This window comes from Mauremys mutica, chromosome 2, assembly GCF_020497125.1.
Source record: "Mauremys mutica isolate MM-2020 ecotype Southern chromosome 2, ASM2049712v1, whole genome shotgun sequence".
NCBI classification, from domain to species: Eukaryota; Metazoa; Chordata; order Testudines; family Geoemydidae; genus Mauremys; species Mauremys mutica.
The window spans coordinates 275,815,455-275,842,569 of record NC_059073.1 but is presented as its reverse complement, the minus strand read 5'-3'; the positions used below and the strand labels follow the sequence as shown (position 1 = coordinate 275,842,569).

The 27,115-nt window shown below is 40.7% G+C and overlaps 1 protein-coding gene across 2 annotated transcripts in view; it reads right to left on the bottom strand.

Annotated features, from left to right (window-relative positions):
• PTPRN2 (protein tyrosine phosphatase receptor type N2) overlaps positions 1 to 27,115 on the bottom strand; it is a 954,782-nt gene that overhangs the window by 44,591 nt on the left and 883,076 nt on the right. For both annotated transcript variants that reach the window (XM_045004717.1, XM_045004718.1), the window contains 3 exons: positions 16,811 to 16,958; positions 10,941 to 11,014; positions 1,914 to 1,991 (listed from right to left, as the gene is read on the bottom strand). In XM_045004717.1, the coding sequence (XP_044860652.1) occupies positions 1,914 to 1,991; positions 10,941 to 11,014; positions 16,811 to 16,958 (300 nt within the window). The remainder of the gene's footprint in view (positions 1 to 1,913; positions 1,992 to 10,940; positions 11,015 to 16,810; positions 16,959 to 27,115) is intronic.

Sequence of the window (27,115 nt, the reverse complement as noted above, 5' to 3'; positions counted from 1 at the left end):
AAGTTTGTTCTTTAAGTACCTCATTTAAATATAAGAAGGGGCATAGGTATGCACCATTGCATATGTTATTTCCATTAGGGCATGAGCAAAACTGGGTATTTAGACATGCAAATGGCCAGTTAGCATATAATGAGCTACCTGCAATGTACGAGTACTTGAAATATGCACACAAACTTTTTTTTTAAATCAGGCTCTTAATATATTTGCCTGAAAGAATCATGAAAAGTTAGCTCTTTCGCCAAAATTACCCCTTGGAGCCTTCTAGTCTAGGCAGCAACAGAGACAGCTTCTTATTACAACAAGGAGGTGCTTCCCTCGTGTAAGTGACTACATAATGAAGCCTTTGCTTCATGCTGCTACCCTGGCTGTATCACACCCCACAGAATTCCCACACATGGCTACCTGACTCAAGGGAATAAAATAAGGGACATACTGAGTGTTCTTATGTATCCACCAAACATACTGACATAGGGAAGAGTACCTCCTTGGCACAGGCTCAGGGAAGAACATAGAAGTCACATCTCCCTGGGTGGCCTTCTAACTAAGGACTATAAGCAGAACTGGCTCAGATCACTGAGTCTAAGGATCTGACCATCCCCCAAAAATTGGCAATTAAGGGGCAGTCCCATCACTGACAGGTGAGAGAATGCCCCAACTCAACAACTCTAAGGTTGCTGGTACTCTAGACTGTTGGGTTATTTTTTATTAAATAAACTCTGCCTGAGATTCAGCCCTCTCTCTCTCAACCAACTGTCCAGTGTTCCCAAAACTCAGAGTTTAGAAAAAATTTGACCTGGTGCTTCATTTGTCAACAACCATAAAAATATAAATGTGAAAGGAAAACGTGAAAATACTTCGAGATCAATTGAATATACAATATTTTTTAATAAAGATGAGCTCAATGTGTATGTCTGTATACGGATAGACAGATGAGGTGAGGCAGAGGTTTGATGACATTCAATGGGATATAGGCTCCTATAGCGCCTTTGAAAATTTTATCCACGGTCCCTCAAACTTCATCTAAAAAATTCTCTAAATTTGTAATGCAAAACAGTAGAGTACAGTAGTGAATAAAAACATTTTCTGCTCCTTATAATAAGCCCTAGAATTGTAATGCTGTTTAATTACCAACAGCTTGCTGTTTAGTAAGTTTGCCAGCATAGACTTATACTAACAAACAAATGTTTAATTCTCTCTTTGTCACTTACACACATGCATGATGTGCATTGGCAACTTACCTACCCAAGTGTTTGCCCAAGTCATGGTTTTGCATGTGCACTCCCAATGGAGTGCATGCAAAGTAAGCCCACTTTTGCACCTGGGTAACTACAAACTTAGGCCCTGATCCTGCAAAGACTTACACACTCTAAGCTTTATGCATTGTGGTCCCAATTCAAGAAATCTTCCTTGTCCAGGAAACCACTTAAGCATATGCTCAAATGGAGTAGATAAGGAGTAGATTTCAGTGGTTCTACTCACTCACAGTATCTAAAGTTAAGAGTGCATGGAAGTCTCTGCAGGATAAGGGCCTTACTCTAGACCAGGTTCTAAGGGAGGTCAGAATGTCAGAAAATCAAACCAGTTTTAAGTAGATGTCTAAACATGGAGTTAAGAGTGTAAATTAGGCACTCATGTTTGAATATTCTGGCCTATGATTCTACAGGTAATGTCTACACAAGAACTTTTTAAACATAATTCATATATTTACACGACTTGGTTAGTTACATGTGATATCTTTAAAAGACATGTACAAGCTCAGGATCACCTACCACCTAAATGACAAATGCTGTCTAAAAGATAATTGGTTTTATACCTCTAACATTTCTAAAAGTGCAGGAAGGTTTTCAATGCATGACATAAATCCAGCTTCAGACATGAACTTTCAAAAAGAAAGTTAACTGAGAAAGATTTACCTGCCAGAAGTCAGCAACAGTAGCAGGAAGAGGGCCCTGAGTAGCAATATATGCAGGGTTCCTGGGATCATGGTCCATCTGGAGTAAGAAAAGAGAACAGACTGGATTTATTCAAAGCAAAAAAAACCCCAACCTCTAGATGGGTTAGGGAAAGAAAGTGCTTCTGTCTACAACCAAGGACCATTTAGAGGACTGCTGTGCCCCCATGTCCTTTGATGGTGAGCAAAACATTTTATTTCTATTCATTAGGTCAGAGGAGCTTCCTTTCCCCAAAAGAGTCAGGTTACCAGATCAATATCAGCATGACTGATTCTCAGCATTCTGTGTCCTAAATATGTAGTGTAAGACCATTTAAGAGAAGTTGCAGACAAAAGCATTTACTTGAGATCCATGATCTTGGTTTCATAGCAACCCAGAAGTCATTTTGAAACATTTTTCTTCACCGAGTGTTAGGAATGCTGGGCACATCTAAATAACTGCTCCGTTTCCACCGTGCCACTGAAGGGCACATATAACAAGCAAAAAATGGAGAACAAATTCAGTTTCTGGCTAGCTGATTTGTCTAAATCAGGGGTCAGCAACCTCTGGCACGCGGCTCGCCAGGATAAGCACCTGTGGTTCGCCGCTTCAGGCCAATGGGGGCTGCGGGAAGCGGCGCTGGCCGAGGGATGTGCTGGCCGCGGCTTCCCACTGCCCCCATTGGCCTGGAGCAGCAAACTGCAACCAGTGGGAGCTGCGATCGGCCGAACCCGCCGATGCGGCAGGTAAACAAACTGGCCCGGCCCACCAGAGTGCTTATCCTGGTGAGCCGCGTGCCAGAGGTTGCCGACCCCTGGTCTAAATGCATGCTTCTAGCCTCAATAGAGGGAGTTCTGCTTAAAGACCTTAATTATAACATTTAATTCAAAGACTGATTGAACAGGGAGGAAAAAAAAGCTAAGAAACAAAGCCACCAAGAGTAAATAGGATTAGTGTGTTACAATGAAGGTTTTCAAACTGATGGGTAGTTTTCTTGGTCTCAAATCTCAGGCCCCATTCTCCTGATAAAGAGAAGATCGGCTGAGGGATTTTTTTTTTAAATACTCATTCTAACCCTTAAGAGACCAACACAAAACTTTGAATGTAAAGAGAAAGGGCCAAATTCTGCTCTCATGCAACTCCCGTTGAAGTCAGTGAGAATAATTTGTAGCCAATGCCAAATTACTGCAAACAGAATTTGACTCAAAGACTTTACTTCACCCCAACACAGTTTTTTGCACTATAAGTGAAGTTAAGATCTTAATAGGAATGAATGCAAGTCATATTTCCGTTAACAGGCATCTACTGAATTTATTCATAGCCTATCAAAATTTTCAGTGATGGTGGATGTCAGCATAAAAGAAGGCACCTCATAATTATGTGCAATAGAAAAGAGGAAAAGAACATAAAAGAACAGATGTAAGTTATTCTAATAGAACAACAATGTGATGAATGTTGCAAAAAAGTAGAAAAAAAACCTTATGCTTCTAATTTTCTGATGCATAATTAAAACTGCACCTAATATTAAAATTCACCCATGACAACACAATGCAAGTAAAATTATGTTGATGAGTCCATTTTAATAAAAGCCTACTTTTAAAATACAACACACTGTTAGAAGAAACCTTGACAAAAATAAAAGTGTTTAATTCCTTGTTTGTATTATACTCTTGTTTGAGCGACTGATTCATTGAGATGTTTCCCTATTCTGCAAACAATTTGGCAGAGCAACGCTGCCTTTTGTCAAAAGCAATTCTGGAGGCAGGACATTTAGTATTGCAGGTATTTTGAGACCAAGAAAAAAATAGCTTTTTTTCCACAAACAGAAATATGATTATCAGCAAAATTTGGGAATCAGGTAAGAAGGACCCCATTTTTCAAAAATAAAGTTTATAAATAGGCATCTAAATAAGGGCCCAATTTAGCAAAACATGTGATTAAGTCCCATTGACCTCAATGGGATTTAAACATAGACTTAATTGCTTTGCTGAACTGGGCCTAAGTAGTTTGGTTTTCAAAAGCAATCTGCCCATAAGGTCCCACTGAGCTCAATGGAAAGTGCAGTGTGCTTAGCACTTTTGAAAGCAGGCCACTTATTTAAATATCTAATTACAGATTTCGGAGCTTGACTTTAGGTTTCTCCCTGAAAATCTCAGCCAAATCAAATAAGTATTAAAGATCATAATTTGTCTGGATTTTTTTTAAACTGATCACTTGTGTGCATGCATGTGTATACACCAGAAAACAAAGGCATAAGAAGTCAGTGATGATGTAAGTAGCACTGTCATGGAAGAAATACTTCTAAACACTCAGCTATCTGATAAATCAGGAATAGGCCACTCTTGGCATTTCAGCATTAATCAGCTACTGTCACAAAGGTGCTGTTTGGAACGTGGCAAACATCATAATGAGCACAAAGTGGTGAAATGTATCATCAATTTAACAATAACTCAGAAGACAATTACAAGCGTTAACATTCTGAGCACATTCTGTTGTACAGAAAATAATTATAAGCAGGAACACTTTGTATGCTGAGAGCAAATAGAAGATGGCAGAAAGCCCCTTCATGCTATTAAATTATCTTTAATTGAACAAAAATAGAGCAAAGACTAAACTAATTAAACATAATTCCTGTTTTTGTTAACTTTTTTATATTTACAACTTCAAAGACTACATATTTTATTAAGACTTTGAAAAGTCACCACTTTGATCAAATTTGATATGATGTGATCTGGATAATTGATGGGTCTATTTGTTTATTAGTGTACTTTTAAAAGACTGTCATAGGCACCAGATGGGCCCTCTTTTATTGTAGTTAATAACTGGAATAAATAAATAAAATCAGTAATGTTTTTTAAACCAACTGATCACTGAGCAAAGCACAGCATTTTATATCCTCACCTAGTCATTATCCTCCCTCCAGGATCCATTACCCCGTTTCTTCCCCCAAATTAGACAAAAAACAAGTCATCCAGAGCAGAAGACATCAGACCCCAAACTATCAGCTTATTAAAACAAAAATCAACAGGCCTGATTTGCTAAAGTTTTGTCCTGGAACAAATTTTAGAAACCATGTTACATATGTAATTGTTCAGTGAGAATCTCTCTCTGCGCCTACCCCTCTCCGCCCCCCCCCCAAAGCTCAAAGTTCACATGCTTTACATCAGCAGTAAATGGCTCAGCCACTTTTAGAAAGAAAGTGGTGCAATTATTACAAATGTTCTACTATAATGGAATTTTCATTTTCCACTGCTACACAGGAATGGCAGAAAACGTTGTGTGATAATGTACCAGTCTATTTTTCCATGATTTCATTTGGGGAAGGGAAAAGAAAAGGATCAAGGACCATTACAAACCAAAGCGCAATTAACTGCATTAATTATGATTACTATGACTGCTAAAAGTTCACAAGAAAGAAAAACTATGCAAAAAGAACCTCAAAGGAATTATCTATCCTATTCAGACATTGTCAGAAAACAGAGTTTTGTAGAAGATCAAATCAAATAACTCATAAACCTAAGATGGGTTAATAACATATCTTGTGGCTTTCTAGGGTATTTTAAAATGAAAGTTGCTATACAATATCTTAAACAGGAGAACAGCACAATGAACATAATGTCATGATTAGTAGTGCCCAACTTTAACTGCAATAATTTCAGGTTATGATACTACATAATTATATTTCCATCTTTACATTGGTACAAAATTAAAACTACTGCTTTAATTCTGCTTTTTGTTTTTCTGAATACAACACTATCCAACTTGCCCATGCTAAGACTTTACACAAATCTCATTAATTTCTACTCACAGTAAAAACTCTTTGTTTCACTGGGTGTTTTAGACAAATTAGGCTGTTGCATGATTTCACTGATATTGCTAATGAAATACAGCAAAATCAGTATATTCCAGTTGTAATCAGCCAACTGTACTGTATTTGGATTTAAGTTGTTTGTAGGTACCTGTTAAATATTGTTCATAAAAGAGCAAACTAAAGGCATACATGTATATCTACATCAACCATTATGAAATCTTATGTAATTTATAAATTTATTACACTGACATATTCATTGACCCCTAGGATCATTACTATACACAGACTAATAGATAGATACGCTGGGTCTGATATGAGCTCATTTACACCTTATTTACATGGATTTAAAACCACTGACTCTAATAGAGTTACTCCTAATTTGTACTGGTGTGAGACTGGAAACAGCATATCCACCTTGTATGCAAGACTGGTACATCTATCGTTTCTACAGTTTTTATCATTATAATGCTAGGAAAGCAGGTTAAGCACTGACCAGTGCCTTAAAATATACATATAAAACAAAGCAATTTAAAATGCAGTTCTCAGATCTGATTTTTTTGCAACATTAATACAGTTTACTCCTACATATCCTTTCATTACTTACAGGGACCGTAAATATTCGTGTGTTAGCATTGAAATTTATTTCCTTAATAGTAAGCCTAACCAGCAAATACAGTACTATTTAGTCATCACTTTCATCTCTACATTAAAATAAAAAAAAAAGGTGGGGTGGTAATTGGTCCCTATCTTTATACTTGAATTAAAATTTAAAACAATTTAAAAATCTCTCTCTTAAAAAACCATTATGGAATGAAAGAAGTAAATCTGGTTGTGAATGCCATTATTAATTTCAGTGTCTATTCTCCATGATAAAATTTGTATGCTGTGTTTGAACAAACTGTCATGTTAATGACATTCCTCAGTCTGGTGTCTTCAGTAATAAGCAAGCTGAGTTTTTAATGTAGTTGATGGGGTTTTTTCCCCCTCTCAGACACACTATGAGGAAAAACAGAATTCCCATTTACTTTCATGACCTCTGATTTAAAAGCAGAGATTGCACATTATTTACTACTGGATGATTTCTCTGAAATTTAATGAGGACTAAGTACAAATATGACAGATGTAATTATCACAGTTCTATTCTGCACAGTCAGGGTCTCCTTGTGCTGTAATTGCAAGCTTTTCATTCAACTGCTGGTGGCAGAGTTATCATCTTAGTGCTCGATGTTATTTCAAGGAAAGGAAAGCAGACCTCCACCTCACTTTCACGCCATGGAATTTCATAAGAATCCCTTCTGCCTGATTTTACACTAGAATAAAATTAAAGGGATAAAGAAAGAGCATTGATCAAATCGCTCTACTAACCTTCCCCACACACTTTCAACCATGTTGAGGCCATGAGTCCAACCCCTGTTTTCATAACATACTGGGAGAAATGGAGGTCTTGAAGAGGTAGCTTTTTTAAAAAGAAAGAAACATGTGGGCAGGTGGCCAGCTCATTGTGTAGTGTGGAGAATTTTTTTTTCAGCCTGTATTGCTGCACTCATTTAGACTTAAATCAAGGTTGAGTGAGCCCCAGCTGGAGATGAGACCACTAACCCCAAAGCTGGATATATACACAGCTACAAGTACACCCCTGGAAGCCTCCTTTTCTGAGTCTTGAATATAATTGCTTTATTTTACACTGCAACCTCAGACGGCTCACACATGCAAAGGGAAACAATCCTCTTCTAGTTCAGTTCAGACTGTACTGATCTTGTGTTATTAATGGTCACATTGCAGTATCCTACAATACTCACTTCCAGTCCAAGCACTCCAAGGCACAAGTGCACCAAAAACGTCATTGTATTGACATGATAATTACTGAGATTATTTAAACTGAAAGGCAGAATTCTAAAAAAGTTACGGTATGATTATTGCAAGAATGAGTAAAGGAGGAATCACTGGTATTTCAACTCTACTGTATGTTTCAAGAAAGAACAAACCAAGTATGTAGCAAATAAAGCTAAGAGAAAATATGTCAGACAAAAGCAATAGCAATACGCAATATAGACATTAGGCTCTGCCTTCAATGACCATCTCAACTGGGTAAGGCCTGCAGATCAAGCTTACCATGTGCTCTTAGGGACTAGTTCTAAATGGGTCCTGACCTGGGGACAGAGGAAGGATTGTGAAGTCTCAAGATTTGCTACAAACTAGAATGGCTCAGTCTTTCCAGTTTTTCTCTCCATTATCTGATGAACTTATACCAAATTAACAAATCTAGCTAAAACAAAACACCCTTGGCTTTGCTTAAACTTAGCGAGCTTCTGACAACTAGGTTTCCACTGTGATCTTACGGATGCCCCAGAAACCACCCACTGCGTCACCTTTGGGAATGACAGTCTGTTGCTTTGCAAACAGTTAAAATAGAATACAACAAACCCTTAGGAAACCATTCTAACCTTGCAACAGTTTCCTTCTTTCATGTAACACAGACTGTGTTTGTCTGATCTCCACAGCCTTTTAATAAACCTGGGCCAGACTGTTTCTCCTGTGGGGTAAACACTCGCAAGTTTCTCTTTGCAGTTGTCCCCAGACGGTGGGCTCAATCCTGCAACATACCGCAGCTCTTGGCAGGACTATCTGCACAAAGGTTCTGCGCCTTTGCACTGACTCTGGGGGCTCCATTCCCACCTATGCCCAGAGGACACCTCTCTCTGGTGCCCCCGCCCATTCCATCACCTCAAACGTCTGTTTATTTTCATTTAATAAAGTTTAAAGGAACAGATAACCTAGAGATTTGTATATGGGTCCATTCCCAAGCACTCTGGGTGCTTTACAGCTATATCAGACAATGAAGGCCAGACTGCTGGACTCTTACTCACACCACTACTCTTGTAAGCAAGTGCTCACTAATATGAATAAGTGGTTCATACCCTAGCCCTTAGAAAACAGAATATCATGTTTACAGCTCCCAGTCCTGTCTTCAGAGCAAAACCTCTCAATCCGTACAATTAAACTACCGTAGCAATTTAGGATGCTATAACTGTGTCACTCATGAGTGTAGAAAATCCACACCCGAGTGATGCAGTTATACCAACCTAACTTCCACTGTAGCCAGTGCCAAAACAACAGGAGGGCTTCTCCTGTCAACATAGCTACCACCTCTCAGGGAGGTGGATTACCTACACTGACAGGAGAAGCCTTTCCATCCATGTAGAAAGCATCTTCACTGAAGCACTACACCACTGCGCCTGTGCCACTGCAGCCTTTTAAATGTTGACAAGCCTGAAGGCTTTGCACGGCTTGATCAAACATAACTCATTGACTGTGTCCTGAAGAGAATTAAACAATGAATGATGGGAAAGGAAGAAGCCTTGAAGCTCTAGAGGCAGAACCTCAGGTCTGGTTGAGTTGTGCACAGTGCACAATGGGAGAGTGAGGGAGTGTGAAATGGTGGCTTTAAGCCATCATTATGATCCCTTGATCCTCATGCTGACCAGGGAATGATCCAGTCCCAGACAGATACAGGGCAGCCTAAAGGCTGCTCTAACTTATGCTCAGCTGCCCTTGACCCCAAGGGGCCATCCCAGCAGCTGGGGATCCCTGGAGTGCAGTGATACTCTGGTCATTCCCCTTCTCCCTAGGGCAGGAGCCACAAATGGCTAGTATGCCACCAAAAGGTTTTCTTACATATTGGATCTAGCCATATGAGGATTTTCCCTGACTTTTATGGCTGCTTTGCATGACTGAACATTAGAATAGTCAGAACTGGACTGGTGGTCTGGTACCCAGAGTACATATTAGGCACAAAACCCTGATACTCCACAGCACCCTAAAGACTTTCAGGAGATTTGGTAACTTCTACTGAGTCTCTGGAGAGAGTTTCATTAAACTGTCTTATACTCAAGAAAATCAAACCTTTCAAATTCTGCTCAAAATACCAGATGTGTAGCTCAGAGTACAATCCCAACAAGATGCTCTTTTAGAAAGGGAAGTGTTGTCAACAAAAATTGGAAGGAAACAACCTGCAATTTCAAATCTTTCTGTTGCAATTTGCCAGTTGCATAGCCCACACAAAATGATTTAACTGAGAGAGTGACACTGGAAACTAGTCCAGGAGCCAGTAATAGGATACATAGCATGGTACAGTGTCACCTAATTCTCCAGCCTAAATGCTTGGTCAAAGTTATTTCCTTCTAATGATTGTCAGTGTCCTAAAGTGACACAAATAAAACCCACCAGTATAAATAGCCCCCAACTGGCAGCCTCAGAAAGGCAAGGACTAAGTGGACAATGAGAGAACACTACTTCCTCATGCCTACAGATGGTTCTACCAGGTCAGGATTGAGACACCATGACAGGGCAATGCTGCTAGCTGTGCCATACCTGTTCTGTACCTAAAAATCAGAGAGGCTTTTGATCTCTAAAATGATTGCTCTGGTATCTTTCATGGACAAAATAAAAGATGCATATTCAATTTGTGTGGGATGGGAGAAGTACAAGGTGGCTTGTTAGAAAGTTTGGAGGGATGTGACCTAAGAACTTCATTGACCTAAACTGGCATTTGAATTATAATATAGGTGGTGGTAAGAGATTATATTCTCTGCTTTGACAACAGCAAGATCAAAGGTAGACACGGATAGCTGCAGAAGTAAATCACTCAGCACCAAGAAGGCAACAGATGAAGGAAGGAAAGAGGAAGGGTCACCTCTGAAATTTGAGGAGCAGCACTGACTGGCTTTACAAGAAGCAAAGCCCAGCTCTTTGTGGCTATAGAAACCATTCTAATACATGGCAGTTTTTAGGATGGGGAAAGTAAGAGTGAAAACTTAGTGTGACAGAAAGGCAGGCAAACCTCCTTACACAATGGAAAAGGTCTGTTGAATTAAAATGTACCATGCTGAGTTGTGCAGTTGACAAGTCACTACTGTCAGGTACAGGAAAATAATATATAGATTTAAGACTCGTTATCTATTGTCATTATTGTCCTTTGTCTACAATCTTCAAAGGCATTATGTGCAAGTGTATGGAATTTATGTATTTGTACTCCCAAGTGCTGGCTTGAGTCATTAATGTTGGGGAACTGGAGGTAGGGATAGACCCAAGACACTGTTATTACAGTGGTGCCTTGCATCAAGTTAACATTTTATACTGATAGACTAAGGATAAATGCTGGATTATTTGGATTAATTCACATTGTATATTGTACTTACAATTGGGCTGGCATTGATGTAGTCAGAATTGTCATGGCTATTTTCAGCTTTCAAGCATATCCTGGAATGATCATCTGTAAAGGCAAAATAAAATACAGCATTTCCACCCAAATTTTCCACACTTGTTAAGTTAAAAATAATTAAAGGCAAACTAATGTACATTTCAAAAGCAGACAATGTAAAATATTGGGGGAGAGTTATTTTATTTTAACTACTAAGTCGGCTTAGCTTTGCTACAGTCCCAACTTCATTCATGAAATGAAACTCTTTGAAAGAAGATTTTAGAGGCTAACTTCCGAAAACATTTTCTCATAGTAACAATCTACCAGATGTGGAACAGTCTCACATAAGAACAGGGACAAGCTCCATTGCTCATGACATTTAAGACTAGACTAGGAAAAAATCCTAAAATCTGGAGAGAACAATCCTGCACTTGCAGGGAGATAGACTAGGTGACCCAATGGGCCTTTTCCATCTAGCTTCTTTATAAAATGATATTGTTCTGAAACAAAGCCAGGAGTTAATACACACACACCTTGCATTTCTGATTATTTCCAACAGGAACAGCAAAATACAATTTATGGCTGGATTGTGAGATAAACTGCCCCGATTAAGGGACAGCACATTGTTGGGCTGCTACTGGAGCAGCGTGGGAGGGAACTTGTGATTCAGAGTCCCTCTCCCACTTCCACTGGGAGAGAGTAAACTGTGTCCAGTACATATCCAGTACAACACATGATCTAGCAGAGCTACCCTGCTCAGTGCAGTAGTTGGATGGAACCAGGCCCGTCGACAGAAGTCTGGGGCCCTGGTACATCATGTTCACTGGGGCTCCATTCCCTCCCTTTTCACTTTATTCACACATGCTACAGAAGTTTTTTTGGTGGCCCCCCTGAACTCAGGGAACCGGGTCAACCATTCCAACTTCCCTCCCCTCGTCAGCCCTGGATGAAGTCAAGGCCCTGCCTGTTCCCCATTCCCTCTCACCCATCTGTGCAGCTCTGAGAAGCTTTCTTCGACTCTCACGGTACTACTGATGATGAAGGCAGCCTATGCAAGGTTGCAGGGATGGGCTTTTGGTCTCCCTGCATCATCACACTAACGAGGCCATGATTTGGCTCATTAGCACTAATAGAATTGTGTCCCAATTTTATTAATTCTCTACACTGTGTAACATTTAATGGGACATCCAACAGCACAATTAACACACAAGGAATAAGATGAGAAGACATTAGATCTGCCTACTTTTATTTTTGAGGGCTGAGGTGGGTATTGAGTATGTAAACAAGATGGAATGACCACCTTGTGTTTTACATCAGATAGATTGGATTTCTCATTTGTATGATCTCATGAAATGTTATTTACAGCCATTTGATCTCATCAGCAAAATTACCCCAGCAATGGGAGCACTTCTGCCGGAATCCAATTAGCGATGCAAAAATAATGTAGAAAAAGGACTGAGCTACTCTTGGCTCCTCTCATAAAATTATTCCATAAGTGGCACATCAACATAAAACAAGAGGAACACCAAAAGACAGAGGAAAAAATGTCAAGCTATTCAACTCAGGCTTCCCTGTGAAACCACTATACAAAATTAAAAAAAAAAGATTTATGATCCAAAACGTTAGTTGTAGTAGATATCTTAGGAGGAGAGATCCGTACTTGGGGTATATCTACATTGCAATCCAAGGTGTAACTGCAGCTCAGGCAGACACACCTGCCCTAGCATGGTTAAAAACACCAGTGTAGATAGCATTACAGGTGTTGGGGCAGATTGTGCAGGCACACTGGGGACCCAGAGGACCTTCTCACAATGCTGAAGTCTGTGCTGCCATATCTACACTGCAATTTTTAGCCAAGCCAGTGCAGGTAAAACTAGCACAGGTATGTCATACCTTAGACTGCAGTGTAGACATACTCAGGTGCTGTTCTCAGAATAAAGAATGACAAAAGCTCATTCTGCTCAAACTTTTATATAGCACAGCACAGTAGGGATTTCTGACTACTTCAGAGTGCGTGTGAGGTTTTTTTTCTTTACAAGAATGCTAATGTATTATAGATATTTTTTACCATGGGCAGCTTTAGGGCCTTGTGACATCTGAGATCATAAGGGTGGCAGTGATTGGTCAGAGAAAACTTCACAACCTTGCTTATTGTAAAGGGTGTATGAAGAATTGTAGCTCTGCAATTTTCTGGCTACAGGAAGCACATGGCTTAAATGTGCTAAATGTCGTCTGGAGACAAACCCTCACGCTTCATGGAGCTAGATAGGCACTTAGGAGAAAAGTTTCATCCACTGGAAGGCAGGGCCCCTGAACTAACTAATCAACAAAGAGAATGTGGCACCACATTTTTAAGTTAACAGATAAACGAGAGAGACAGTGACTCATTAAGGTTTAGTAAACTGGTGTTAGCTTTCTATTGGAGAGTCAAACTAAGTGCCAGATCAATAAGTCCAGGAATCAGTTAATTTTTTAAATGTAATACTTTGTCATGATACACCACATCAGTGATGCCATCTTATTATGGTGCCATGGTAGGTTTATTGAAGGGTGAGAGGAGTAATATGTTTGTAAAGTGTTTGGAGATGAAATGGAAGAAGTCACATTTGCTCCCAAGAAAGCTCCCAGGGTAAGTTATGGACATGTTTTCTTAAGAATTTATGCCTATGCTTGCTTTCAGGTGGCATCGAGTGTTGGCAATGAGCCCATTATGTTCAGATGTGCTTCTTGACACACCAAAGCCTCCAGAAACTGGTAGTCACTCTCCAAAAACATATTCAGCAATTATGGATATCTGTTCTTTGTGGTGACAATAATGGTAAATAGTGACTGGTGCAACTTCTGTGGACTAATAATTTTGCTATGAACTGTGTATTGATTAAGTTCTAAGCAGAGAAAAACAGAGTAGAAGCAGCAGCAGAAAAAGGCAGGAAGGAGGAGAAAGAAAGAAAGAAGAGAAAGAAACCTGGAGAGGACCCACAAGAAAGTTAGAAAGATGAATAAGGGAACAGGGTGGACACAGAAAGGAAATATGAAAGTGAGAGAGAAGATACAATTCTGGACAGGACAAATGCTAGTTATTACTCCCACTAGTTCAGATGTTTACTGGATCGACTAAAGCTATGCTAAACATCAGACCAGTTCTTTGCATTTGCTATTATTCTGGCCAGATCAGAAACGACGACATGTGACAACGAGACATGTGAGATGGGAAAGTTGAGGAAAGGAAAGCTCCCTAACCTGGGGGGTTGCAAAGGAGAAAACACCCCCCACACACTTTTAGCTGGTGCTATATAAAATTAGGTGTCTTTATCTAACTTAGGTACTGATATAGCCCCCAACAGCAATGCACAATCTTCAATGTATTTATCCTCACAACGCCATGGTGAGTTAGGGAAATACCTCATTATTTTTCATATGGGGAAGTGAGGCAGAGAGAGATTAAGTCACATGCCCAAGGTCACACAGGAAATCTGTGGTAAAGCAGGAATTGAACCAATATCTCCCAAGTCCCAGACTGGTGTCCTAACCACTGGATAAGCCTTTCCCATGCTTCATGTGTGATTTTTTTTGCTACACTTATATATATATATATATATACACACACACACACACACACACACACACACTGTACTGAACTGTAGAACCTGTGAACTGTTGAAGAATAAAAACTAAATATTATGTGAAGCTACACACGATCCTACTTTGCACTTAGTTCACTTGATATTAGCCAAAGGTTAACTTTTCTCACATTTGTACTGAAATCTAGTTAACTTATTTCACAGTACCATTCATGCAAGGTACACAAGGAAAAACATGCATGGTAGAGAATTCATACTTACTAAATGAGCCATTTATTTTTTAAAAGGGTATATAGTTTTCCATACAAATATATAACCATCAACCGATCAAAATGTAACCGTTGAAGTTCTGGCTCACATTTCTTCACCCATCACTGAAATACCTCTGGGGTATAACATGCCAGCTTTTTAAACACAGCACAGCAACAATGTTACAATTTAGGAAAGAAAGTGAAGCTTACTCTGTCCAATTCAGACTACTAGGGGAACATCAAGTACATTAATAGGCAGAATGCAATTTCCAACATTTAATTTTTCCCAGGAAGCTGGGTTTTAGCACTCTTACTTTTGCAAAAGTACTATGGGATCTTTATTGGACTAAAACACCTCCATTCTAAATCTCAGCTCTCCACAGCACAGTTTCCCCTACCACCATACAGTATTGGTTCAGCTTGGACTCAGAGGGAAGAGTCACCTGCAGAACAACCAATACCTTTTCTTGGAGCATCTATGCTTTCCTTGGCAGCCTTCCACTCAACTGCTAACCAGGGATGATCCATCTTAGTTTATGAGATGGGACAGATTGCAGCTTAAAGTGGAATGACTGCAAGTCCATACTCACAAGTACACTTTAAGAAGATTCATTTTGAGCAGGATCTGTTAACAAGAGTGATAAACTGTTCCATGCTATGTCAGCAAATATTTTTTTTCCTATTAGCACTTAAAAGGATGCAAAAGCCTTGCAATTCTTTAGCTCTGGCGGATAAAGTTACTTTGCCAGAACTTGGTGCTTATGACTGCACTTCTGAGATAAAAACTTTTCAATAGGCCTGATTCCAAAGCCCACTGAAGTCACTGGAATCTTGCATTTTACGTCAATGGGCTTTGGGTCAGCTCCACAGTCACCAAAGCAAATTGATAGTGCAAAATTGACTATTCTCCACTCTGTATTCTTCTGGTTTATGTACTCTTAGGAAAGATAGTGTTGGGAAGGGACCTTGATCATAACCAAGCAGAATTAAAGGGCTTCCCAAGCTGCCATGCACTGAAGAGCTAAGCTAAGTAGTAATGTGGCACTGGCAACCCTTCAGCTCTAATCCTGGCTCTGACTCAATGTGTTACCTGTCTCCATTTTCCCAACTGTACAATGTACACTTGCAGCTGTCATAGGGAAAATTAATGTTTGCAGAGCACTTTAAAAATGTAAATGGTTAATATCATCTGCCAAACCACACAGCTGGATTGCAGGCACTCTTTGAAATAAAGCTGCCATTGGGTCCTGACTGTTCTTAGTTTAGGTTTTGTTCCACTGGTTATTTAATAAAAATTGTGGTCAATTTCTCTCTGTTTTTGGGGGCTCAACATTCAGCAAATAATGTTAGTGACAGCCAATGGTGTAATCTAGTAGAAAATACATACAGTAGGTATCCTGCTTGTATTTATACTCACAAAGACAGCCTTTTACATATCCCCCCCCTCCGGATTCTAGGAATACAAATATTGGCCACTTTCAGCCTTGTTTTCCATCCTAAGCCTAAACAGAGAACAGCAGCCAGTTCCTAAGCTTTTCCAATTAAGCCTATAGGGGCTCACTCACTACAGCTGAGTATCTGATGAACAGATTACTCTGGCTCTCATTACAAAGTGCTGGTATTACTGCTTTGAATTAACATGATACCAGCTCATCTAAAGCCAAGCCAAGCTTATTTGTACTGAATAACCATAACTGCTGATCTTGCACAGAAACTGCATGACAATGTTTGAAAAGTATGCTGGGTGTTGATTCATATGGTACAGCACTTGCTGTCACTCTTCTGAAACGTCCTGTGATATAGCTATACATTTTGCAAGTAAAACATAAGGAGACAAGTCAAAAGTCTGGCAGGACAAACAGGCTGCATATCAAGCAAATATTGAAAGCTGTGGTTTTCTTTTAGATAGAAACAAATGCTGTTTTGCATAATGCTTTGCCCTTCACATATAGCTCTGATAATGCTTTACCAAAAGGTGGTAAGGAGAACATCAAGGAATTAATATACATATTCACTCCAATTTCAAGGGTACATACATGTTACGACACTTTGAGAGCGATTCTTTTGGACATTCTCCTCCTTCTGGGCAACGGTCGTAGCATTGGGTTCAGCTTGATAAGCACAAAGGGCCTCCCACTCTTTCTCCAGACGATTTTTATTCTTCAGATGGTCTTCCATATAGGACTGAAATGAAAAGAACATACCATCAGGCACCGTTTTATATATGGGTTAGCAATGTACTATCCAAATACAGGCCTGCGCTAAAAGAATTTATATACTGTATTTGGGGTTAAAAGTAAAACTGGACCAAACGTAAGGTGGTGCTTACAAAGCCGGAAACCAGGGGTGGTTCAGATCCTGCTCCAATTTTCCAAACTCTCAAAGACTGAATAGGGGAGAAATGGAGAGTGCAGATAAGATGCTTCAGTTTGGCTTATCTGTAGGGGCAGGGAAGAAGTGTTGAGAATATACATACAAGTGAAAATGACAGGAATTCTGAACCATGTTTGAATAGAGGTGATGATACACAAAAGGTATTACTGTTAAATCACTGATTTATATTTTTTTAAACTCAACTGTGACACAAAAATATGAATAAGTGCTTTAGCTTTGCTCAGGTGAAATGCTTTTAGACACCCCTCCAGCCCCAGCCATGGAACCACACACACAAGCTATTTCCTCTTCAATACCTAGAAAAGTGCAAAGGTCCCTTTTCACCTCAGATCAAGGTAGGGTGACCGGACTGCAAATGTGAAAAATCAGGACAGGTGGTGGTGGTGGGGTAATAGGAGCCTATATAAGAAAAAGACCCCAAAATCAGGACATCTGGTCACTCTAGACCAAGGTATGGAAGAGAAGCTTATGTCCATTATTCAAACAATTATTTAACATATGACGATCCCACGTAAGATTGTGTGCTCTTCCAGGCAGGGTCCATGCCTTACCCTATAAAGTGCTGGTGTACTCACAAGGTGTAATGAACTTGCAGCATTTACAAACATAGCTGTTAAGAAGAGTATAAAATTGTTGGCCAAACAACATTTTTGTGATACTACATCATAAAATGCCTCTTCCTGCCTTGGTGAGGTATAGATGGGAAGAGGAGGCTGATTGGATTGTCTGGGGAGAGCTGAGTCTGGGGGAGTGGGAGAGAGGGCATCCCCTCTGACACCCAGACTCTTGCCTGATGCCTTCCACACGCTCTGCCTCCCATGCCCACTCGCTGACCAGTTGAGAGGAGGTGAGGAAGCAGACTGGCTCCAGCAAGCCCTCTCTCCTCCCTTTGTGCACTTCCAGGCACTCAGCAGACTTCTTGCTGCTGAAAGCTTCCTCACAGGCCATGCCCGCTAGGAGGTGTAGCTGTCAGAGCTGGGTTTCCAAGCTTGCTGAGGGTCTGGCCAGATGATCTTTTACAGACTGGAATTTTCTCTCTCCCCCTCTGCACTAGACTGGCGAGATGCCCATGCTCTTTTATTCCTTGCATCATCCATAGGCCTCCAAGATGCTGTGAGAAGGCGCCGGGGGGGAGGGGGGGGCGGAGAAGGGGAACGCAGCCACCACTGGATATATTGCTAGTCACACCCTGAGGGAAGATTTCTTCCTGACCCCAAAAGGGATCTGGATAAGGGACAGTACCATTCTAAAGGAGATTGTGATAATAAATGTGAATAAATAGTGTTGCAAATTGTTGGCATCCAGTGCACACAGAAGGCTTTGAGAGGCCAGCTCCAGGGTAAGTCCAATCACTGTACCCTGATTGGTGGACCCTGTTCTCCATTAGCCTGTAAGGTATGGGAAGGTCTTAAGTTTTTGCAGAATTAGTTATTCCCTGTCTGCACTCTCATTCCACCTCATGGGGAGAGAGATAAGGGTTTGACTCATGAATTTGGTAGTAGGAGTTTGGCAAAAGGTGGCCAACAATTCCTTTAAGTCCGCACTAGGTCCAATTAATACCTTGTAATTTTGAGCGTAGGGGAGATCAGTCCCTTCCTTTAATAGTAAAGTTAACAAAATTATGACCTGCTACTTAAATCCAATTACATGTCTACATCTTCATTCTCCTGTATCTCCTCTTCAATCGTAATAAGCAATAAAATACTTGGGGAAGCTGAGGGACAAACTGAGGTTTGAAGAGGTTAAATGACACGCTAAAGGTCATGAAGGAAGTTTGGGGCGGAGTCATAAAAAGAATCCAGAATGCCTCATTTTGAATCATATACTTCAAGATCATTGTTCCTTCAAGCCCTTTGTTTGCAGTCAAGGCAGACCATTTTTTATTGTTTGCTTTTCCAAGCGCCTACTAACATAGTTAATTCCACTGTGACACTTGCCTACAAATAATTGCCAGGAAAAATTTCCCAAAAAGCATTCAAATAGAGTTTTCGTTCCTCAAAAATATTTTATGAAGACAATCCAAACTACGCCACATGCTCACTTCAAAACGTATTTCAAGGAAGAGAGGCTATCATGCCCTTCCTGCAGGTTTTGCAGAAAGATATCATAGGCTTTAAAACTGTCTTCTGCCAAATGCAAGCTTTGCTAACATTACCATCTCATCATGTTTCCTATAGAACAAGCAAAGCAGGATACTATTCTCTCTTGCAAATCAAACTATGTTTATCTGTAAAGAAATGGTGTCTGACACACAGCTTTGTTTTCTGCAAAACACGTGTGTCCCCCCAGTGGTGGAAATCAACCCACCAATACTGAAAAGCAAATAAATAAGGACATTTGTAGGAAAAAGAAAAGATTCAGGTGTACCTTAAATGTCACTGAAACATATTAGACTAAAAGAGATTTTGGAGAGAAATAGCAGTGGCTTAGAAACACAAGATACCTATACCTGTTGTGGCTAATGTGCCTGAGACAGGGTGAGGAAAATGGCATTTATGTTGCTATGCAAATATTATCCCTCTTAAAGGAAAGTTGGCACATATGGAAAAAGAAAATTAGTGGAAGAGTGGTACTGTACAAGAGAATCAAGATTTTTGGTATTGGAGATAGGGTGACCAGATGTCCCAATTTTATAGAGACAGTCCTGATATTTGGGGCTTTGTCTTATATAGGTGCCTATTACCCTCCACCCCCTGTCCTGATTTTTCACACTTGCTGTCTGGTCACCCTAATTGGAGAGCTGTTTATTATGAGATGGTCAAAGAGCAGACGACAATGACAATTTCTGAGGACAACCAATAGTATCTTCAAATTTTAAACCACGGTCCTGCAATCTGATGGGGGGGGGGGGCGGAGACCCTACACCTGTGTAAAAGTCCCAATAGCATCAGTGGGACTCTGTACAGGTATAAGGGTCTGACAATACAGGGTCTCTTTGATCAGATTCCTAAAATGAGGGCTTAGGCAATAAATAGTTTCCACCACCATCCTACCCAGGGCGTTTCCAGTTGCTTCTATTTGTCACCTCAAAGATATCATTTTCCTTTCATTGTTTACATTCTCTGTAAATAGCTGAGTATAGAACAGTTAAGGTTCTTGGTTTTTCGGGTGTGTGTGAATTTTAAAACAGCTTTTGCTTTTTTTTTTTAATTTTTAAAGGAATAACTTCCTATTCTAGACAAATCTTAAATTTTTCCAACACTTGCCTGTAAACCTTAAGTGAAAATACAAATAAAGAGAAAATGCACTCAAAACCTTGCCTCTAACAAAAAGACAGCTGTCTCTCAAATCAAAATCAACACTTAACTTTGTTCAAACTGATCAGAGCAACACAAACCATTTTCAGTATAGAGCACCAAGAATTATGAGATGTTTGAAGGGCTATAGCCAGATGTGAGGGGGTCTCGCTGTACAGGGTGACCTACTAGTTAAAAACAATTGTGCAAGCAAATGCATTAAAATGCATTTTAAAAGAAAAAGAAAAAAAAAAGGAACAGCTTCAAACCACTCAGAAATCAAGAAACTCTGTCATAATTAAGCTACATACTTTAATTTATGGTCCCTTAAAGCAAACCCCATTCCCCACTGCATTTGGCTAGACAGGAACCTAGACAGGATATTCGGAAACATCCTCTTGGGAATTCCTAGGAGTATGCTACACTCACTGGTGTGCTTCTGATATTTCTGTCTACTCAAATCCACTCACTAATTAGGATATTTTCATGAGACATTCTGCAATGCTTGCCTGGCACAATGGAAGTTCATTAACTGCATATCAAACACACACACTGTTTCACAGTTCCAGAGTAGCACACAAGAGAAAGAGAGGTTGTCACAATTATTTTAATGTTACTCAAAGCCCTATGTACACAGGCAGTGGCTGATCTCACCAAGGTGCCCACTTCTAGATCCGTTCTCAGCAGTGAGCCTGCAATCCTGAGTGCACTGCTGTTGTCTACAGTGTTGGGTGGAAGCCCAGATTCAAGTCTCCTTGGGCATTTAAGCTTCATGAGGTTTTCACTTTCCTCAAGCAGAGAGGGGCCCAGTGATGCTGCGCATTCATTTGTAGCGAAGCTTACACTTTCCTGTCTACGTCCAGATGAGCTGTTCTTGCCACTGAGCATGATCCAGGGAAGAAGGTGGATTCAAGTGACGCACCCAGTGCCCATGGTGGGTGCCACGTGTTCTTAAATCAATTAATAGCCTATTTTGCAATCAGCAAGGACATGCCATTTCAAAAAGTCTCAGTGTACTCCATTAGGATTCTGCCAGGGTATAAGAAAGCTGTCCTTAGGGAAGGACAGAGAACTAGCACACTTGGTGGTTGTCTTGTGGCCCATACTAAGACAGATCACAAGTTCCTGAAAATGGGCAAGTAGCCAACACCTAAAGATATGGTTGGGGCTTGGTAAGGACTTCCTGCCTGGTTTGTATTTGATTAACTTGATTCTTATAATAGAATAGCAGTTAAATTTGATACACACCACTTGTCTGTTTTTATTTAAGGCTTTGCATTTGTGGTAAGTGTTTTGTGGATAAATTAAGATTGACAAACCTCAAACTGAAATCCTAATAGTACCGATGTATCTCCAAATACACTGTCTGTCTACGTGTAGTATGACCACTGTCTGCTTTCAAAGCACCTATTTTGTCGTGGCTGTTCAGCAGTTACAAAAGGCAGTTATTTTTGGCAAAATACTTCCTGTATTGATAATTGCTTAGAAAAACACTCCTTTGATGCATTCCATCATGAACAAGGATGCCTCTTCCAGTAAAAGATCAGCAACTTTAATATGATGGACCTTGGCAGGTTTAATCTAATCTCAAATGTCAGCTGTGAAGGGTGGATTGAATATTATCTTAATCCTTGGGGATCTGTGACCACATAAATCCACACCTTACTCCTGATGAGGTGAAATCCATTGCCCTCAAAGTCCAAGTTGCTTTTTACAAAGACAGTGCAAGGAAATCAAAATACGGATTTGACATGCGAGAGCTTTAGAGTGGCGTAGATTGTACGAACCCCCTCCCCATCGCAATACCTCCCTTGATAGGAAGCAGGGAACTCAGAGCCCTGCATCCTTGTCAGGCACTGGGTTTAACACCTCTCTTCCAAGAAAAAGTGCAGCACTACATCACAAACTCCATGGACTCCCCAAGATCTGCAGGGTGCCAAGAGCCATACAGAGCTCAGCAGCTGCTCTGGTGCTGCTCCTTGGACGGCATCCCTCATCCCAAGAGCTCCACTAAAAGGCAGGAGAGCCCCGACATGGGCTGGGCTAAGGCAGAAATGTCATATGGCCTCTTACCGCATTACATTTCCTGAAAAACCACGTCAGGTGTAACTTAGATGTGCACTGCCACCTCAGCCCCCAGAAGCCTGCCCACTTCCTGGCTCCTCCTCCCTACATCGGAACCACACAGCACTTTCTGCAGTGCCCAAGGGAAGAGGGAGAACACGCTGGCATGAAAGTGACTGATCCTGTTTCCACACAGAAAGTTTAGGGAGAAATGCAGATGGGACCCTCTCCATGCCAATCATAAGGGCTTGGTGTTTTGGGGATGCTGTCATTTATCTCCTAAATGGGAATTTAGATACAAGAGAATTGGCTCTGTACATTATATTGCACCTGAAATGTCACATTAAACACTGAAGCAGCTCATTTCCTGCTGTTTCCTCTAGTTCTTTCCAATTTGACCCTGAGATACATTTTTTTTTAAAATAGGAATTTTCCCTTTTGTTATTACCCTGTGGTTCCAAGCCTTGTTTTGTATATTGTGCTGGCACTGTACATCCCATCCCACAGCTTCTTTCCATCCAGTCTCTTGGTCTATTTTTCTTCATATATCCCTTTGCTGCTTCTTAAACCAATATTTTCCCCCTCTTTAAGGAGTAACTTTGTTTTACTTTCACGTCATATGCTTTTTTCATCATTTTTCTGCTTTACTATTTACTCCATAGCGGTGTCAGGGTAGAATTCTTTCCTCCTGCCTGCAGCTCCCAGAATTACAGAAGTCAGAGATGTAAAAGACCTAACCTAGCAGTTCCCAGACTTGGGGTCACAACCCCAAATGGTCATGCCATCAGCAGATAGAGTCGCGGAGATCCCTACTTGTGCGGACAATGCCATTTTGGTCCACACAGCGTGACCTTACATGTATGGTGTGTACAAGGTCCCGATTCACAGAGGATGCCATTTCACTCTACAAAATGACATCCCCTGCACAATATGACCTCGCATGCACTGTATGTAAGAGGTCACACTATGCGGAAGACACCATTTCATAGAGCAAAATAGAATCTCCCATGCTGTCTGGGGTCCTGGCAGGAAATGATTAAAATGGGGTTGTGGTGGCAAAAGATTTGGGAACCCCTGGCCTAGCCGACCATCCAGTGCCTGTTCCTTCAAATGCAGGATTGTTCCCTGTACTTCAGTTGCTAAGTTTGCCAAGCCTAGTTTTAAACATCCAACATCTGATAGCTTAAAACAGTTCACTATCAGGAAATTATCTCCGACTTTCCACCTAAATCGTCTTTTTCCTAGTTCCATTCCACATGTACTAGTTGGATCTCTTTCTACTACCAAAAGGTCCAATGCAGCAAGCTGGTACTATGCAAGGAGCAACTGTTGGACTGAACCCCAAAGAATTCTCCTCCTTCTTGGAATTCACATCCTTTGAGTGTGTGACGACTTATCTAGCCCCATAGTTAGCTACCACTCAGCCAGGTGGGGCATCCAATTTAACCTTTACATTATATATTGATCTCTCCAGTTCTGTGATTTTTTTTTTTTGGTTCACTTCTGACCTCTTTCTAGTTCGTAACTAGTATTTGGGAAATGTGGTACCCTGAATTGAACACAACATTCCTGGTGAGGTAAAGACCCTATTAGCAGGGACTATTAATTTATTGCTTTTGCATATGCAGCCCACCACTGGGCTGGTCTTGCTTACTTACAAACTTATATCTAATTTGCTATCCAGTGTAGCCCTTCTATTTCTTTCAGCCTTCTCTCTCTCACTGAGTATATGTCCTTTACGATCACTTTCCCTTACATGTATTCCTGCTTCATCCTTATGCTGGTTTGTGAGCCTGTGGAGCCATGCAGATCATAGGCCCCCACTGGTCACAACTCACCCTGTATTTAGGATGAATTTCATTTTATCTGATGTCTAGGTTTTCAGTCCAGCTACGTGCTTTGGTACTATTGCCCCATCCTCGTCGGCGTTCGCAACACCTCCTAATTTAGTCCCACTTGCAAATGTCACTAAAAAGCCAATCCCTCCCACTTCCAGATCGTAAATTAAGATGTTAAATAAAACGGCACCGAACACCAATCCCGGTGGTACTTTGCTAGATTCCACCTCTATCTATTGCTGTTTATCATTACTCTGTGTGTACCACCCGTTAGCGTTTCAATCCATGACAGTCCCCTAAAATCATTCAAATTAAGCTTTCAATTAACATTTCATGAGACAGTTTCAATGCTTTATTAAAATCTAAATCTATTACGTCTACCATTTTCATTCCACCTACTGATTTATTCTATTTTAAAAAAAGCAATCAAGTTTGTTCAGGCAAGATTTATTCTTTATTAAACCTAGGCAGATTCTGACTTATGGTGCAGTTTCTCTCTCGGAGAAATGCTGGGAGATTTTCAAACCCACAGAAAGAACAACTAGGCACCTAATTTCCCCCACTTACACCCCCCCCCCGACTCAAGAAATCAGTGGGAACCAAACATTTAACTCCCTTTTGTCTCTCTGAAACTCTCCTCTACTTAGCGATTTCTGCTTTTAATGTTTGTTCCCTTATTTTCTAGTGATAGAGTCTGGACGTAAAGAATGGCAATAGCAATCACTTCTCTCCTCCTGAGAGAAACAACGTTTTCTTTTCTCTGAATATTTTGGTGCCTCCACTGTTGTCCATGGTACAATAAATCCTGTACTAATTTCCTTAAAACCTCAGTATGCATAGTATTCAGACCATAATTTTAATAATTATAAGAGTCTCGTTTTTAAAGGAGCTTCCTTGCTTACTAAAGCTCTGATTGTTGCTGAGAGACCCATGTGTCCATATGAAGCCCAAATGACTTTACTGGGATTTGAGCAGAAGCAAGCACCATCCATGGACCTCTGTTGAAGCCATGGGTCTCCCTATGGGCACATGGGTCTGCTCATGCACATCAGATTGCAGGACTGGGGCCTAACTATGCGAATTTCTGTTCCACATTTCTCAGTGAACACAAGACTTTAAAAAATATTTTAAGTCATTTTAACTATTCCCCAGGCTCATCTAACATTTCTTTCTATACTGATATATTGTGAAAGCCCTCCCTTCCCCATCAAAATAATAATCACTAATTCAGCATTAAAGATATTCATGCTGCTCAGATCCTACAAAATTACAATAACTTGGAGTCTGTAGGGTTTGCCACATTTGCATATTAGCGCCTGCACACTTCTGCTAGAAAGCCAAGCTGCAGACATTATAGGCTATGTGATACTGATTCCCATTTTTCAGTTTAGGTGGGAAAGCAGGGGGAATTTATTGGGCCTTATGTGCCCTCTGAATAGGGCTACAAAAAAAAAAATCTATTAAAATAACAATAGAGACCCCGTAGCTCATCACCTGTGTCTCACTGGTGAGCTCACCTTTAGAAACAAATTCAGTAAATTAACAGTCACAAAACCTCATGTGCTTTGCAACAAATGGGGGGAAATCCTAGCTCCATTGATGTTAATGGTAAAACTCCTATTTAATTTCAATGGAGCCAGAATTTCACCCATACATTACATTACCTATCCATTTCACACAACCATCTAAACCCCTCCCTCTTTCCCTTCTACTAAAGGGAGAGAGAGCAAGCGAGCGCCTGGCGCACTGGGCCTGGTGCAAGACCTGAGGCCTGAACCAAACGCTGTAAAACAAAGCCAAGCCATGTGTTAAAGCAGATGCTTACAAGTTCACTGTCCAGTACGTACACTTGGCAAAGTTGTTGCTAGAACTAAGGGTCAAATGAAATTAATAGGCAGCAGGTTTAAAACAAACAAAAGGAAGTATTTGTTCATACAACACACAGTCAACCTGTGGAACTCTTTGCCAGAGGAGGTTGTGAAGGCCAAAAGTATAACTGAGTTCAAAAAAGAACTAGATAAGTTCATGGAGGATAGGTCCCTCAATGGCTATTAGCCAGGCTGGACCAGGATGGTGTCCCTAGCCTCTGTTTGCCAGAAGCTGGGAATGAGCAACAGGGCATGGATCACTTGATGATTAACTGTTCTGTTCGTTCCCTCTGGGGCACCTGGCATTTGCCACTGTCAGCACACAGGATACTGGGCTAGATGGACCTTTGGTATAACCCAGTATGGCCGTTCTTATGTAGTGCATTAGGCACCAGATATTTACATACATGTATTTCAGCTAGTACAGATACATCCCAATCTAGTACAAGATAAGATGGCTTGACAAAACAATGAAAAAGGATGTCATGAAATACGTAAGGTGGTGTGTAAATTGTGTATGTGAGTTGTTTGTCTCAGCCTATGTATGTCGGGGTACTTTGCCTTAATTCTTTGTTCGGCCGAGGGGGCAGCGGAAAGTCCCACCACTGACTGAGCTGTTCCTTGCCACAGGGCACTCGTGTTAGCATACCTATAACCATGGATTCAGGGTGCTAGGACTGTGTCTTGCCAGCAATAAACCTGGCCGAATGCCTGTGTCACTGAACCGTGCCTGTGGTCTTTCTTTATGAGTAACACTGAAGTCTGCAGAATGAGCGGGCTACCCTATCTTCTCCAAGGACAGAAGCTCTGAGCAGCCTAAACAGTGTTACTGAGGTAACGACATTCCATCCTTCAGCACTTAAGAGCACTGAGTAGTATTACGAGGTTTGCTGAAACAGCTAGACAGCATACTGAAAGCACACACACACGCAAGGCAACTG